Source organism: Pocillopora damicornis, chromosome 11 (assembly GCF_964200805.1).
Source record: "Pocillopora damicornis chromosome 11, jaPocDami1.2, whole genome shotgun sequence".
NCBI classification, from domain to species: domain Eukaryota; kingdom Metazoa; phylum Cnidaria; class Anthozoa; order Scleractinia; family Pocilloporidae; genus Pocillopora; species Pocillopora damicornis.
This window is the reverse complement of record NC_142680.1, coordinates 6,336,362-6,353,079: the sequence shown is the minus strand read 5'-3', so window position 1 is coordinate 6,353,079 and position 16,718 is coordinate 6,336,362. Positions and strand designations below refer to the sequence as shown.

The window sequence follows — 16,718 nt, the reverse complement described above, 5'->3', positions numbered from 1 at the left end:
TATGGGAATATCCGATAGTCTGTCGCAGGTAGATTAAAAACCACTAGCACACAATAATTTTTATAAGTTAAAGGCTTCTGTAGTGCTCATATTCCCAACCTTTTTTTAATTAGTTTTAAATGATAATATAGGCTTATCGTCGCCTCATCGATGTCTTTGAAAGCTTCAGTTTCGAACTTTTTGCCATGTCAGTCTCGATACAAAACACTCAATTTGAATGACAAAGTTTTTTTGAGATTTCTAGTTTGTGATTTAACAACAAATAAAAGCATTCTTTGGGCTTAGAATTAACTCCAAATACTCAACGCCTCGTGTAGTATTTGAATGTTTCACTTCTGTCATCCAATATGCATTGATTCCTTTATTTATTTTTTTTACCAACCACTGAAGTCAATGTCTAACCATGTAGAAGATAATTAGAGAATGAGTGAGTGAACTTTCATGATTAACAAGGATACGAGATTGATTCAATTAAAGTCGTCTTTATTCTAGAAGACGTGTTTTTATCAAAAGTTGAAATTTTTTCCTTGGACGCATACTTCAAATTCGTACCTGACAAAGTCGGGGAATCGGCTCCGGCTACTTCCTGCCACAAAAGTTCTTGCGATGATCAATCAGTCAGCTGTGACATGAGCAAGGTAAACAATTTATCAAACTAAGTGTGTAACGATATTAAAATTTTGGATATCAGTCTTCGATTGCTTTTCATCTTATTCTGAGAAACGAAATGTTCCCTTTTAAAATGTAATGTTTGTTGGAAACAGCACACGCCGTCAAACTTAATACTCGAATGATAATTATTAAAAATGATATTTGCTATTATTGTAGAACTGCTTATGAGACTTGAAAAAATTCAAGCTTCGACTGGGCTTGAACACGTGCCTGTTAGATAGTGATTACGATAGATGCTATTTCCAAGCTAGTTTCTGTACAGGTTTTCAATTTGTTTTACCCACAATCTGCTTCATTACAGTGATCAATTCCACAGTCATCATCCATGACGTAATATGATTTTATTCATATAATTTTTGAGACTAGAATTGAAAATTCTTTCAAAAATGGCATCTCCAACCGACATCTTTCTTACTGATGGATGGTCGTTTCCATCAACAACGATTTATTATCCGTACTTACTTTCAGAAGACGCTTGTTCGAAAAAGATGATGCTTTCAAATTATTGAGTTCTGCAATAGAATAACCTGAAAACAGAAAAATTCAAGAACAAAAAATCATTAGTGTGGGAACGATCACATCTTCGTTATATTGTCAGGTTGCTCAAAACGAAGCCAACACCGATTTCATTCACACATTCTATTATTTGGAAAAAATGATTATTTTGTCAAAAACTGTTAATAACGAGAGGAAAATTTAAAAAAGCCTTGTCAGCTAACCTTAAGCCAAAAAAGGCAAACCCCAAAGTCAAGATCAGTCACTGTATGTATACCAAGTTTGTTTTCAAATGATTGTCATGAGGCCAAAAAATTTATTTAAATATCAGAGGTGTTATTTGAAGATCTTGACGGGAGACAAGTTTCACTTTCCAACGCGATTTCGAGTCGAAAATGAAAGCTAACATCAGAAATGCTTGAAAAACGTGAAACTGTTCATCTATGCAGGGTGTTTGAACAACTATGTATTTTAATTAACCTTCTTCTAAACTTTTTTCGAAATTTTTTTAAAACCTCTTTACTTTTTTCATCACCAACAATGATTTATCAGGTATTGACTCCACACATGTCCAGTACACCCGACTTGAGTCGGGTTGTCTTCACTAGCGGGCGGATTGAATCCGATTGCGACCGGAACCGGAAATGGGTGCAAGGCGCTTGATCAGTGGTACCGGAAGTAAGAGGTTAACAGGAGCGAGAAGGGTTGAAGACGTTGGCAAACAGACTCGATCGGATCCGATGTAGACAGCTCGTCCTGGCAAGAGTCGATCGGACTCTCCGCTGAATGCAACTTACATGTCCAAAGTTATAACACTAAGATATGGGCTTCAAATTTGAGGAGAAAAATCGTTTAGTCTCCTGAACGCAATGGGAGCCACGGGATATTTAACACAGTTGAATACTATAGGATGGGTTGTTCATATGCTCCGTGATAGTTCTCGCGCACTTGCTTCGCTCTCAATTTCAACTAACACTCAGGATCTCATACCCGATTCTCTATATTCAATACAATTCTCATAATTGTAGCTCTGAGAATTTTGAGTTCAATCAAACAAAATTTTTAGGTGATATTTTTCCTTCTTCTCAAAACCTTTCTGGTTGAGAGCGCATTGATATTGTACGGAGACATTGCTAATTTATCATTCCCCGGGACTGAAAGAGTTGTAAAAGGTTGAAATTAGACAAAAACTGAAAAAGGAGTGCCAAATGGGGAGATAGGATGATCCACAGGACACCTACTCCTCAAAATATTCATAGTTTACCCAGCAAGAAGATTCACGCAGGGAGCATTTTAACACTGATTTTATTTTCTACAAAAACATGCAAGTAAGAGACAATTGCCAATAAGAAAGGATACACATACAGGTTATTTATTTTACACAAAGGAAGGTAAAAGTAGTTAAAAGAATATCTAGAAATATAGGGTAATTCCATCTGAAGTTCAGTCTCTTAACAGAAAAATGCATATCTCTACCTTTCATAATATACAACACTGGCATGTATTTTCATTTTTTCATGTTTAGAATGACAAATCATTATCAACTTCAAAAACAAAAAAGCTTTATATTGACAAGGTAAGAAAGAAACTTTTGGTTTAGTTATTACACAACACTATGTTGCCTTCGAGGGAATGATTGCACAAATGTAAGATGAAGTATTCAGTGGTATGCCCAACAAAGGCTATTGAAACTAAGCACGATTCCACAATATCTTTGAGGGAGGCATAAATATTTCCAGTTTCAATGGACTGCTGCCTTTTTCTCAGGCTGACCACATAGTCGATAGACAAAAAAAAGAATGAAGTAACACTGATAATGATACAGTCTGATACAGAGTTTGTTCATGTGCCATTTGACATGTCTTCCATCTCTTCATCAACATTATTATTCGGTTTGTTTCCTCCAGGCACCTGACCAGCTTTTAATAACATCTCAAGTCTTTGCACTTCATCCAGAGAGCGTGCGTTTGCAATGGCAGCCTGAGGGAATGAAACCATAGCTATAAATTAGTTACACAAATGACAACTGTGTTTGCCAGCAAAATGTTCAACCACTTAGAAAAGGAATCATCTCCCATGCAGAACAAATTAAATAATTACTCGTGAAAAGGGTAGTACTAAAACAATTGGTACAGACTTAAATTTATTTACCTTGATTGCAGCAATGTCTTTTGTGGGGGATGGAAGAGGTTTGCTGGGTAAAGGCCTTGTTCCAACAGGTGGTCCCCCAGGAACAAACCTAAATCAAAAAATTGAAAACAAAATCACTCATAGTTCATATCTTATTGAATTGTTATACAATGTCTTATCATTTTGTCTCTCGACTGAGAATTGATTTGTACCTCTCCTTCACAATACCTTCCCCTATTATTACCTCAAAGAATTTTGTGTAATATGTGTAATACCCGGTTCAATTTTATCCTTGGTTGAAATTTTATTTTCCTTTGTTTCAAACTCACTATCATACATTACGATACCCCACAACAAAAGAAAATAAAACTTGAACCAAGGATAAAATTGAACCACAACATGTACAATGGATTAGTTTGTCAATTTTTATCACATGCTGGGTAGACAACGATTTGAAATTTTGAGGAGTAACAGTTTTTCAAATCACTTCTGCACACTCATATAAAGAGCTAACAAACAAAGCTAACAAACAAGGAAATGGAATAAACTTACGTCTTAGCCTTTCTTCCCTTTTGACTTCCTTCTTGTCCTCGTTTGCCGCTGAACATTCGCTTGGCAGCTTCCCTTTCCTAAAAACAATAGCACAAAACATCTATATTACTCAGCTCTTCAACCCTTTAACTCCCAAGATCTAATTATTAATTCTCCCATTCTGGCTGCTACATATATTGTAAATTTGTTGCAAGAATTTGGTGTTAGATCAAGATAACAACTTCTGATAAGTTTGAGCATTCTCATTACCTTTTTGCTAAATAATGTATGGTTATTATAGGGAGAAGTTATATGTAAATCAACCCCAGGAGGTAAAGGGTTGAGCAAAACAATTTTTATTCTTACAGCAGCAATAACTAATACTGGCCAATGGTAAAACCTTTATCATCTCTAGCAACAAAGAGAGAAAGTATATTGGATTAACCCCTCACACCCTAACATCAGTATGCATATTCTCCATACTGTTTTCCATACAATTCCAAAGGTGCTGACAAGGAGAATTTGGTTAACAATCAATACTCTTTTTAGTTAGTGATCATTTCATTTGTTGGTGTCACCTTAATAGGTGATTTAAGGGTCATAATGTAAGGAGAAATTAGATGCTGGTCATTAGGTCAAAAAGATGCTAAATCAAACAATCTTTTTTATTACCCGTTGTTTTATTCTCTGAAAATCCAACACTCTTAGCTGTGGCAATTTGTTGATGACATATAATCTGTAGTGAGGTTTGTTAGTAACTGGGTTTCGAAGCAAACTGAAAAAGAAGACACCAAGAGATTTTTAACATTCAGTTATATGTTCTGAGATAAAGTACACACAGATGCACACATCTCATCTCTCAGCAAGGAGAAAAAAGAGTTAAAAAACCAGTGCCTGAAAAGTAGTCAACAGAGTGACAAAAGAAATTATGGTGAGCAGTGTTCTCCTTTTCAGACATTAACTGGTTAAATTTCTTGTATGTAGTACCCTCTTATTGCTGCTAAGAATTGTTTGGAATTCTTGAGATTTCAACAGGTACAATAATTTTCCTAAAAGTTCCATCATTTCTTTAATTTGATGTGCTTAAAATCAGGGAGAACAGGGGGAAATGTTCTAAAGAAAGGGTTAGATAAATATGCAACATGTACCTGAGGTACTGGAGACTTTTAACAGACTTCAATGGATCCAGGTCTTTCTACAGATCAAAATGAATGAAGAGAATGAAATTACACAAGTAAACAAGAATTGTGACAATCCAGACAATAACCATGCAACCAAAATATTGTCAAGGAAAAATAAATAAAATAGGAAAAAATACAAATTAAATAAAAATAAAAGATGAATTAAAACTGAAAACAAAGACTAAGTAAGACATACCAATTCTTGCATGTTATTTGATGTCATAACAATAGTTTCTAAGTTGGGTAGACTCTCCTCTAAATGTTCTGCAATACGACTGAAAGCAACATGAATAGTGTTAGAAGAGAGAGATATATGTCAAAAAAAAAAAAATGAGGCAATGATGATGATAATATTTACTGTAAAATTTATTATTAATGATAATATTAGTCAAAGACGATACAGGACAATAATGACAAAAAAAATCATGATTTGCTTCATACATGCGAGAACAAAGGGGTCAAGCTTTCAAATATATTTATGTCTTGTTGAAGCTATTTTTTCAGTAGCTCTTGGTAACAATAAAATATTGCAGTAGTTTACATTTCACAGCTTTAAAAACTTGTCTAAATGATGAACCAAAAAAGTTACAATTTCTGTCTGACTATGACCCTGGTATAAAACTTGAGGAAGAATAACAATATAATTAAAAAGCCTCAAAAAAGGAAAAAAAAAAACCAAAATGTATCAAAATTCATTTAGAGGGTAACAGGCTAAAAACGAATAGTTATAAATTCTTTTCACACAGGTAATAGAATTTTTGAAGAATGAGTCTTTTGCTCTAAATGACACCTTCTTTGTATCTTCTTTGAGCATCAAAATGCTACTAAACTAACTAGATACATGTACACAGTAGTTAAGGATGTCTAAAAATCTGGGTGACGCCTTCCAAACTCCAAAGACAATTTACAGTACAGTATCAGCTTACCTCTCTCCATAGATTCTCCACTGCACTTACCAATTTTCAATGGGATATATATATTTAAAAGTGTTAGATACTGCATAAAACACCACTGCACAACATTTCTGTCATGCAAATTACCATATTTTACACTAGGTGTTGGCTATTAAAACAAAGTTTTGCCTTTGTTTAACAAAAGTGCTTCCTAAACAATCCTCAATTTTGCTGAATCTTTTGTCTGAACATTTATTTTTGTGAACAGTGTCAAGAGAGCTGAAAGCTAACACTGGATGGTCTTCCCTTTAGTTAAATCGACTCACTTAAAGAGAAAGCCTGCGACCCACTAATTACTTAAAACCATGATTTGGATTGGACTCATGCAAATAACCAGCCCTAACAGTTTAATATCACATGGATTTACTGACACACAAATTTCTATGCAGCACTTACAAACTACATAAACAAATGACCACATAAACAAACAAATGACTCCATGAAGAAATCATACACAATTAAAAATTGTCAATTTTAAAGGTGGCTACCTGTAATTTAAAAGTGACAATACTTTTAAGTCTGGTACAAATACAAGATGCTATCATCTAGAATATGTTTAAAAGTTGAGAAAGATACTGTAAAAAATCAGGAAGAACAGTTTATAAAAATGTTTTAACCTAGACAAGTTTAACAAATACTAGGAAATCAAATTCTTGCCTATAAATTATCATAGCAGAAACACAAAAACAGTGACAAATAAAGCGATGGCAGACATATTGAACAATGTAAGTTGATCAAAAGACCCAAAATTGTTTTCAATGGATTCTTAATTTCTGGAAGAAAATGCTAGTCATACAGCATATACACACACGTGTCTGTCTGTGCAAAAGAAATGTCTAGGATGAATCATTGAAACATACCATATTCTGTTGTTGTTTAAAAGAAGGCTTTTCAATCTCTTGAGTAATGCAAATCCCTCCAGTTTGCGGATGTCATTCTCTGACATATCAATGGTATCAAACTGGTCCTAAAATCAATCAAACAACAGTTACCCCATTACCTTCAGGAGCTGATAACAAATAACTTCTCTCTATAATATCCAAACATTATATAGCAAACACATAATGAGAATATTCAAACTTATCAAGTAGAAATTGTTATCATGGTTTAAATCAAAATTCTTTTGACTAATTTACAAGGAAATGTGCAAAAGCTAGATGGGAGAATCGACAGTCAGATCTTGGAGTTAAGGTTTAAGACATTATTGCAGTCATCAGGAATACAAGTTTGGCATGTAGGATCATAACCCTTCACACCCTAAGATCAGTGTAGATATTCTCCATATCCTTCTCTATACATTTTGTTTGGTACAGACAAGGAGAATTCATTTAAGAATCAAAGCTTCCTAGGTTAGCAATCATTTACTTCATTCTCATGATCTTTATGAATGATCTGGGCTAAACTTCAGAATACCCCGCAACTTTGGTCTGCCTCACTTACATGTGTCGGGAGGCTTTGAAGATCGAGGCATAACACAATAGACGCTATTCTTATTCAATGACATGTAAATGAGTTGCGGGGTATTCTGAAGTTGCTCCATGATCTGCTATATTACAGTCAAGAGAAATTAAATGCCGGTCACTCTTATGGTTTAAGGAGTCAAAATACAAACAATGAATCCTAAATTATATATTTTTTTATGACTGAAGACTGTTACTAAAGATTAGCATCATTTAGAAGTTGGTCCGTTGCTACTATCATTTATCTTCCAATTTTTCTGAGGCATTTAGCGAAATAATCGAGTAATGGAAACAAAAAAACTTACCAAAGTCGCTCCAAGATTTTCAATCACGGGGATTTTATAACCTACAGTGTAAAAGACAAGACAATGAAGAAAATAACGCAAGATGGTCAACAAATAGGAAATATGTACTGCAAGCATCTCCAAATAACAAACAATACACTAGATTTCCAATAACTTCGTCCAAAGCAACACTCGTTTTAAAATAAAATTCCTAAATAATTTTTTTTATTCAAACCGCAGAATAAATGTTTACTTACCCCGCAAATCCAGTTCTCTATCTCTCAATGCATTTGTGTACTGCGGACTTTGCAGTATAAGATCTGCTGTCAACTTCATTTTATCGGTCAACTCCTGCCGTTAAATCTCTGATGAACAATTTAAAAGGTTCTCTAATGTCCTAAAAATGTTCTCTGGTCTTTTAAATTTAGCTTCGACGAGTATTTTATGAGATAACTAGCTTTTTTCATGCAAACTTCGCTTGGTGGTTGCGAACCGCCATCTTTGTTCCTTCGACACGTGAACATTGCTCGCCCCAGGTCTTACCAGAGAACTCGCCAATAACGCCTGGTGGTTTTGGTGTTTCTCGGGGGAAAATGTCAGCACGTTTTGAGAACGTTCCTGTGGTCGAAGTTTCAGCGGACAATTTTGCAGAATTATGGCCTTTTATGGTTCGTGCAATAAAAAAATCTTCATTTGTGGCATTGGATACGGTATGTGAGTGAGCATTTTTGAAAGAAATTTCTTCTCAAAGGTTTTCTAAACGTACCACCTTGATTTGAAAAATGTTTAGGAAGAAGAGTATAATTACAACTGTATTTCCATTTTAATCGAATTTCAGTGGTGTAATCTTTAACCCTGTACACCCTTGCATCAGTCTTCATGTTATCCATCTGTTATCTATACATTTTCTGGTATTGACAAGGATAATTTGTTTAACAATCAAGAGCTTCTTTTGATGGTGATCACTTCCTTCATTCTCGTGACCTTAATGTTTGATCCAGGGGTGATATTGTGGGGAGAAATTAGACGCTAGTCACTCTTTATGGGTTAAAGGGTTAGAGAGAAGCCCAAATTTGGGCAATGTTTTGGAAAATAAATGCATCTGTAGATTTTTTTCTTGTAGGAGATGAGTGGAATTGGTGAGAGAAAGAATCTAATGACACAGTAAGCAACAATGTTCTGATATCATTTTGTACTTTTCAGTCTATAACTGTCTGAATAATTGGCTTTTTGATTGCTATTCATTTCTATGTAATCATAACTTATCTCCAATTTTATTTAATATTTGACTTGATTGGGGTTTTTTCAATACTATTCCATACAGTCTTGGTTCACTAAAATTTGCAGAATGTTGCTTTTGGAACTCTCTACCTGCTATTCAAAAGATCCCAACTGGCTCACTACCTGGGTTTATAATTATTATTTATTCCTTATGTACTTTGTATTGTTTAAATAATAATAATAGTAATGTTTATTGAGATAACTTTTTCATACCAATAGGGTTTTTACAAAGGAACTCATGAGATTAATAAATATGGAATACACCAAATCAATGATAAAATTAAATGCTCAAATATATAAAAACTATTAAATGTACGATGAATTGTTTGGCAGCTGATAGATAGTATGTATCAATTGCTAGGTGCAGAGGTTTAACCCTTTAATCTCAAAGTGTGTCTGGCATCTAATTTCTCCATACAGTATCACCCTTGAATCAAATGTAAAGGTCATGAGAATAAAGGAAATGATCACCAATTTAAGAACCTTCTGATTATCAAACAAATTCTCCTTGTCATAACAACAGGAATGTTGAGAGAACAGTATGGAGAATACAAATACTAATGTTAGTTTGTCAAGGGTTAACCCTTTCACTTCCAAGATCACATTATTAATTCTCCTTACTGCCTGCCATACTATTCTTATGATGTTAGTTCTGAGAATTTGGTATTGGATCAACTAATTATGCCTTAATTAATATTTTTCTTTATTCTCATTACCTACTTGCTTGATATTGTATTGATATTGTGAAGAGAAATTCTGCTTTGGTCACTTGTGGGAATGACAGGGTTAACAAAATTGTATGTCTTATTATTCAGATTTGTTGAAGACCGGTATAAATACATGTGTGAAGTGGCACAATCCAGGGCCATTCTCTCTCTTGGCATTTCTTGTTTCAAATTGAAGAAGAAAAAGATGAATAATGACACAGAATGCAAAGAATCTGGAACAAAACTGAACATCAGGATCAAGACATTTAACATTGTCGTCCTTTGCACTGAAAACTTTGTGGTAGAACCAATGTCTTTGACATTTTTGGTCGGACATGGCTTTGACTTTAACAAACAGTATGCCAAAGGGGTTCCATATTCAAGAGGAAATGATAAGTTACAGGTAATACTGGATTGAATGTTACCTTAATAGTAGTTTACATGAAAAAATGACGTGCTTCTGATTGGCTAAAAACAAGCGCATTCTCATATAACACTAGTGCAAAGTTGTAACTAAAGTGCAAATTACAAATAGCATGTGCACATTTTCAAAATTTTGTCTGTGTTGACTTTCTGTGATGTTTTTTCTGTAAATTGTTAACAAGTAATAATATGTGTTCTCTTGCAATTTGGTGTAATAAGCACTTGTAAATTTTTCAAAGACTACAAATTGCACTTGCCCTACTGGCTTGTGCAATTTGTTGTCTTTAAAAAATTGACATGTGCTTATAAACACCAAATTGCACTTGAAGTCATGTTATTACCAATACTTATAGGAGTGGGAGGCTTGGTTAGTGCGCTGGATTCAGGGTCATTAAGTTTAAGACCTGGGGGAGTCAATGTGTTGTGTTGGTTTACGGTCAACTCGCCGACGGACCAACTCGCCGACACCAACTCGCCGACGTATAAAATCGAGTAGAGACGTCGGCGAGTTGGTCGTCAATCCAATACAACTTATTAGAAGCTAAACATACAGAAAATTAAACGATATTTAGTAAAAAAACATTGGACATTGGTGAACATCAAACAGAAGCTTAAACATCGGTGAACATTGGTGAACATCACCAATGACTATAACAGCTTAAGACGCGAACGAGTTATTGTGCGACAACAACACCGTAAAGACTCATCATGTCAATCGCTCAGATTTTTTAACGAAAACGTGGCTTTCTAGACGAGATCTTTAGTAAAAAGCATTTCTTTTTATTTGCAACAAAGTTTATAAGGATCTTAAGGCGAATAAAGCGAAGTAAACCTCACCAATGACTCTAACAGCTTCAGACGCGAACGAGTTATTGTGTGACAACAACACCGTAAAGACTCATCATGACAATCGGTCAGATTTTAAAGGAAACTTGGCTTTCTAGTCAAGATCTTTAGTAAAAAGCAATTCTTTTTATTTGCAACGAAGTTTATAAGGATCTCAAGGCGAATAAAGTAAAGTAAACATCACCAATGACTCTAACAGCTTCAAACACGAACGAGTTATTGTATGACAACAACATTGTAAAGACTCATCATGACAATCGGTCAGATTTTTTAACGAAAACTTGGCTTTCTAGACAAGATCTTTGGTAAAAAGTATTTCTTTTTATTTGCAACAAAGTTTATAAGGATCTTAAGGCAAATAAAGCGAAGTAAACCTCACCAACGACTCTAACAGCTTCAGACGCGAACGAGTTATTGTGTGACAACAACACCGTAGACTCATCATGTCAATCGCTCAGTTTTTTCCAACGAAAACTTGGCTTTCTAGACAAGATCTTTAGTAAAAAGCGTTTCTTTTTATTTGCAACAAAGTTTATAAGGATCTTAAGGCGAATAAAGCGAAGTAAACCTCACCAATGACTCTAACAGCTTCAGACGCGAACGAGTTGTGTGACAACAACACCGTAAAAACTCATCATGTCAATCGCTCAGTTTTTTTCACGAAAACTTGGCTTTCTAGACAAGATCTTTAGTAAAAAGCAATTCTTTTTATTTGCAACAAAGTTTATAAGGATCTTAAGGCGAATAAAGCTAAGTAAACCTCACCAATGACTCTAACAGCTTCAGACGCGAACGAGTTATTGTGTGACAACCATAGCAACCACGCGGAACCACATGTTTTTCTTTTAACTTTAAAGAAAGATTTATTCATGATCGAGAACGTTTGATTTACGATAATAACGATAAAATTCCATTTATTATAAAGATCAGATGAACATGTGAAAGTAATGTATATCATGCAATTACTCTGCTCTTGTAGGTCCGTTTAATCTCGACATCGATTTCAATAATTGGGCCGCTGTTCTTTCACCATTTTCATATTTCTCCCATAATCCAAACACCTTACTCTGTAATTGCCTAATAAAAAGAAATGCTTTTTACTTAAGATCTTTTCTAGAAAGCCAAGTTTTCGTTAAAAAATCTGAGCGATTGACATGATGAGTCTTTACGGTGTTGTTGTCGCACAATAACTCGTTCGTTATAGTCATTGGTGATGTTCACCAATGTTCACCGATGTTTAAGCTTCTGTTTGATGTTCACCAATGTTCGCCAGTGTTTTTTTTTACTAAATATCGTTTACTTCTCTGCATGTTTAACTTCTAATAAGTTGTATTGGATTGACGACCAACTCGCCAACGTCTCTACTCGATTTTATACGTCGGCGAGTTGGTGTCGGCGAGTTGGTCCGTCGGCGAGTTGACTGCTTTAAAAAATGCTTTACTTTCACAGCGCCTCTCTGCACCCAGGAGTAGAAATAAGAACTTGATGAAATGCCAGGGGAGTAACCTTGGGATAGACTGGCTACCCATTCAGGGGGGAGTACTTATACCCTTAGTCACTTCATTGGACAGAAACTGGGATAAGCTCTAGCTTGATGGGCTACTTGGCTCAAGCACAGACTGTGCCATAATTATAAGACCATACTGTGGTGGCGTTAGGACCAGAATTTAAAACAGTAGTTCATTAAAGCTAAGAAACAAATGATTAAGCAAACAAACAAATGTGATGTAAAACCATTGAATGAGTGTTAGAGAAAATTTGATGGAATTACAATGTTACTCATTCCCCATTCTGTCAAGATGGTGCTTGTATTAAGAAACTTAATTCCAAAAAAGCAGAAGTTTTATTATTCTTTGATATTATAGTCCAGAAGTTGCATTTGTTCAACAACCTCCCAGATCTTCAGAATTTAAAACAACTGACCACAACAGCCAATTACCACAGAGCACAAAAAATATCTTATATTTTCCCTAATTTTCCAAAAGCCTCTATAGTCTCCTCATAAACTAAAGTACTGTTTTTGTTTATCCTTCAGGTAAAATCTGGCACACCACAGTACTCTGTGAGAAATCTCTTCAATCAACTTATTCTGGCCAATAAACCTATTGTCGTTCACAATGGTTTTTTAGATTTGGTGTTTTTGTATGAGAACCTCTACTGCAAGTTGCCTGACAAACTACAAGTGTTTACTGCAGATTTAGCAGAAATGTTTCCAGCTGGTGTATTTGATACCAAGTTTGTGTCAGAGTACAGCGTGAGGGAACCTGCATCATTCTTGCTCTATATTTTCAAAAAATGGTGGGTTTGTGAGAAATTTTTTTTATTCAAAGTCAAGGAGAATTTGTCAAACAATCAAAGTGTCTTTGGTTGGTGATCATTTCCTCTGTTCTTACGATCTTGTTCAATGATTCTGTAGTATTACTGTAAGGAGAAATTAGATGCTGGTCACTAAGGGTTTAAAGGTGTATAACATCATGCAATTTGTGTTCACTTCTGCAGTACTCTTGTTTATTCTTAGAAACTAAGGGGCAGTTATTTAACATCACTTTGACACAACTGCTAGGAAAATGCTTTAACTGAAAGTCCTTAACAAGACTATGCTCCTGCTGAGCTTGCTTCCCTAAAGCCACAGATTTTTGTCTTTGCGTGGGTAGTTTAGCTTTTCTTTCATGAAGCTTTCATGAGCAGGGCACTTGAGATTTCTTAGACAAAAGCCTTCAGGCACCCCCAGTGATCCCCTGAAAGAACAGCTTTGATCTGTCAAACAAAGAAAGGTTGAATTTTGTAATCTAAACTGTGCTTAAGAAATCAAATTACAAAAGAGGTCTGCAGAACCCTTTTGAACTTATGTAATAAATACAAGACAAAGAAAATTATGGTACAATTTACTTAAAGAATTCCAGACCAAGAAAAAGATGGAACCACAACATACTTACATCCAGTATGACCTATCTTCAGGTTGAGCTAATAGCAAGTGTTTGTTCTTTATTTAGCCAAAGGACCAACATTCATCATCAAAACCAAGGAAGAAAGTATGTTTGTCCAAAATTTCGCGAAGAGGCCTTACTATCAAGTTTCACTGAGCACATCTATTGTGGGGCACGTGATGAAAGCGAGGCTGTTAATGTTGACGTCATGGTCTGTGAGAAATTTGCGGTAAGCTTTGCATAATGGTTCTTGTCAGCTCTGATCGTGCGGCTGATGTTGTTTCTGTGAAGCAATGCTCTTGGAGTTTCCAGCCTTAGTGATGGCCGTTATTTTTGAGTTGTAAACCGTTGAATGTTTAGTTCCATGCTTCTCCATAGTTGTACCTCTCAAATGATCTGCATACATAGCTATGAGCTCACTCGTGCGGCCAGAGGACCTAGAGAGCGATTTTGCAAAATGAAAAGAATCAAAGGAGCCACAGACGGAGACGTCTCTTGGAAGCAATTTTAAAATGAGCTTGGTTTATTTCGCTCTGTGATCGGCCCAGAAAAACTTGCATCTCTCTCTCAACTAAGAATATGTAAACCTCAAGCCAGTCGCGACTTGTTTCCCCGCATTTTCTCGTGCTCTAGACACCTAAGTTCTAATAGGCTCCCTGTGACATCTATCTTATTGGCTCACGGCTTAATTTGGTGTTAGTTTCACAACCCTCAATCAAGATGTGCTCATTACCGACTCGTTCAGCTTTAATCCCCTTTACACCCTTACATCAGTATGCATATTCTCCTTACTGTTCTCTACAAATTTCCAAAGGTGCTGACGAGGAGAATTTGTTTAACGATTCACAACTTCTTTAGTTGGTGATCATTTCCTCAATTCTTGTAACGTTAATATTTTATTCAGGGGCGAAATTGTAAGGAGAAATTAGATGCTAGTAACTCTCAGGGGTTAAAGGGTTAACCAAACCGAATCTTATTTTCACGCTCGCTTCTATTCTCGTCCTCAGGGCCACTCGTTTTTCCTCACTCTTTCCCCCCAACTAACTAACCGGAAGAAGGGAGGACCCTGCGGACGATTCGCTCCGACCTTTCGTTTCAAACAGGAAGCATGCACAAAATTTGCTACCGTTTTATTCTCTCCAACATTAAAGTAAAGTTTTTCCTATTAGCTTCTTTAAAATCTCTACAGTCAGTTTTTTTGCGTTTCACTTTGTCCGGACAGGCTTATGGATTTTGTCCTCGGGAAAAATCCTGTTCATTTTCACACGACGTCGATGATGTGTTAGATCGTGAGTGGAGAGTGAAAGAAACCAAGAGGCTGAAACGAAAACGAAAACGTCATAACTCTGGTAAGTTTAGGAGCTGGAAGAAAAATTTCACCTTTCAATTTTTAAGTCCCTTGCGACGATTCAAATCCTAGGCGGTAAACTCTTGCTTACAACGGTTGGGTTTGTAAGAATATAAGATTAAATGTGAATCAAGATACAGAGTCAGCACTCGAGCTAAATGGCTCATTCCCCTTAAGCTTAACCAGATTTCCATGACATAAAACGACTCGGAGTATTCCTTCACTCTCCTGTATAGAATACCAGTCAACCGCAGGTTCCACTCTCCATATTTTCCTCAGGTTTCCCTAATTATCAGCGCTTCAGCACAAGCGTTTCTTCTACCGCCGCAAAGTATAGACCTTGAGTTACGTGAGCCAGCGAGAGGTCTGCAAGCGGTCTAGCACTGTTTACTAGTGCTGGACCCCCGACAAACCTCTCCACGACTCGTCTCAAATGTTCCCGTGGGCGGAGAAACGTGCGTCCCGCTCACAGTTTTTTCTCCGGACATTTTGTTGGTACAAATTTTTTCATCTGGGTGGAGGGTAAACAACACAATGACTCTCGACCGGAGTCCAGAACCCCAACTGTGAGGCCACAACGTCTCCCAATCTGAATCACACGAAGTTTAATTATTTAGCAACTGTTTTATTCATTTTAGGTAACAATGAATGCGATGTAACTAAAACACATGGTACTGAAAATTCGCCCCAAACAGACACTTCGGAGGTAGTGGGTGCACGTGATAAACAGGACACTCACGTGACGTATCTGCGTGATGCTCACGTGAGTCAATCCAACGGCGTCAAGACACGTGACTGTGGTCACAGAGCAGGTTTCGATGCGTTTATGACCGGCTATTGTATGGCGACTTATCTATTACAGCTTGGCAAAGAAAGTGTTGATAACGAACTCAGCCTCTCCTCCCTAGTGGATATTGCGAACAAGCTAAGCCTTACAAGGAAAGACGTTCCATTACAAATCACTCGAAGTCATTTCACTCGACCGTCAGCTTCGCACGCTGAAAAACTTAAACGACTGAAAAATCAGCCTGAGTCGTCAGAACAGGCATATTGAAATATTTAGCACTGCTAAATTTCTTTGTAACATTTCAAAATGTCAATTTTTAAACTATTCCTCTCCAAAACCTTTCATTATTAATTTTTTTCATTTTATTGTTGCATCTTAGTTTTATTTGCTCTTTCGCAAAGTAATAATTTTTTATTCCTTTTTTTTATCCAAAATTAAAATGATTTTTTATCCTTGAAAAGTGAGTTTTATACATGTTATCATGGGTTGTTTTCTTCTTTTCTTAATTATTTTCTCTTTCCTTTCCTGTTATTCCTGATATATATGGATTTTCTCCGTACCTGTTCATATTTAGTTACATAATCGTGAACTCGTTGATATACTGTGCAGAAAATTAATTCTTACTACCCGCGCGCGAGGGCTCTACTGGAGCCATGTAGTAGGGTTTGAATGCAACGAGGTCCATACGAAAAC

At 36.0% G+C, this 16,718-nt stretch overlaps 2 protein-coding genes across 2 annotated transcripts; one reads left to right on the top strand and one right to left on the bottom strand.

The window, feature by feature from the left end:
* Positions 1-2,455: 2,455 nt before the first annotated feature.
* Positions 2,456-8,224, bottom strand: LOC113664407 (U2 small nuclear ribonucleoprotein A'). The gene is made up of 9 exons (XM_089186778.1): positions 7,964-8,224; positions 7,728-7,768; positions 6,823-6,929; positions 5,206-5,284; positions 4,977-5,023; positions 4,501-4,603; positions 3,850-3,926; positions 3,319-3,406; positions 2,456-3,147 (listed from the first exon to the last, which is right to left on the bottom strand). Exons 1-9 carry the CDS (start codon positions 8,040-8,042, stop codon positions 3,010-3,012), a joined length of 759 nt encoding a protein of 252 aa, XP_089042904.1. The 5' UTR covers positions 8,043-8,224; the 3' UTR covers positions 2,456-3,009.
* Positions 8,225-8,263: 39 nt separating this feature from the next.
* LOC113664391 (target of EGR1 protein 1) lies at positions 8,264-16,485 on the top strand. The gene is made up of 7 exons (XM_027179988.2): positions 8,264-8,416; positions 8,830-8,870; positions 9,803-10,097; positions 12,999-13,261; positions 13,957-14,119; positions 15,113-15,239; positions 15,877-16,485. Exons 1-7 carry the CDS (start codon positions 8,300-8,302, stop codon positions 16,290-16,292), a joined length of 1,422 nt encoding a protein of 473 aa, XP_027035789.2. The 5' UTR covers positions 8,264-8,299; the 3' UTR covers positions 16,293-16,485.
* The last annotated feature ends 233 nt before the right edge of the window (positions 16,486-16,718 follow it).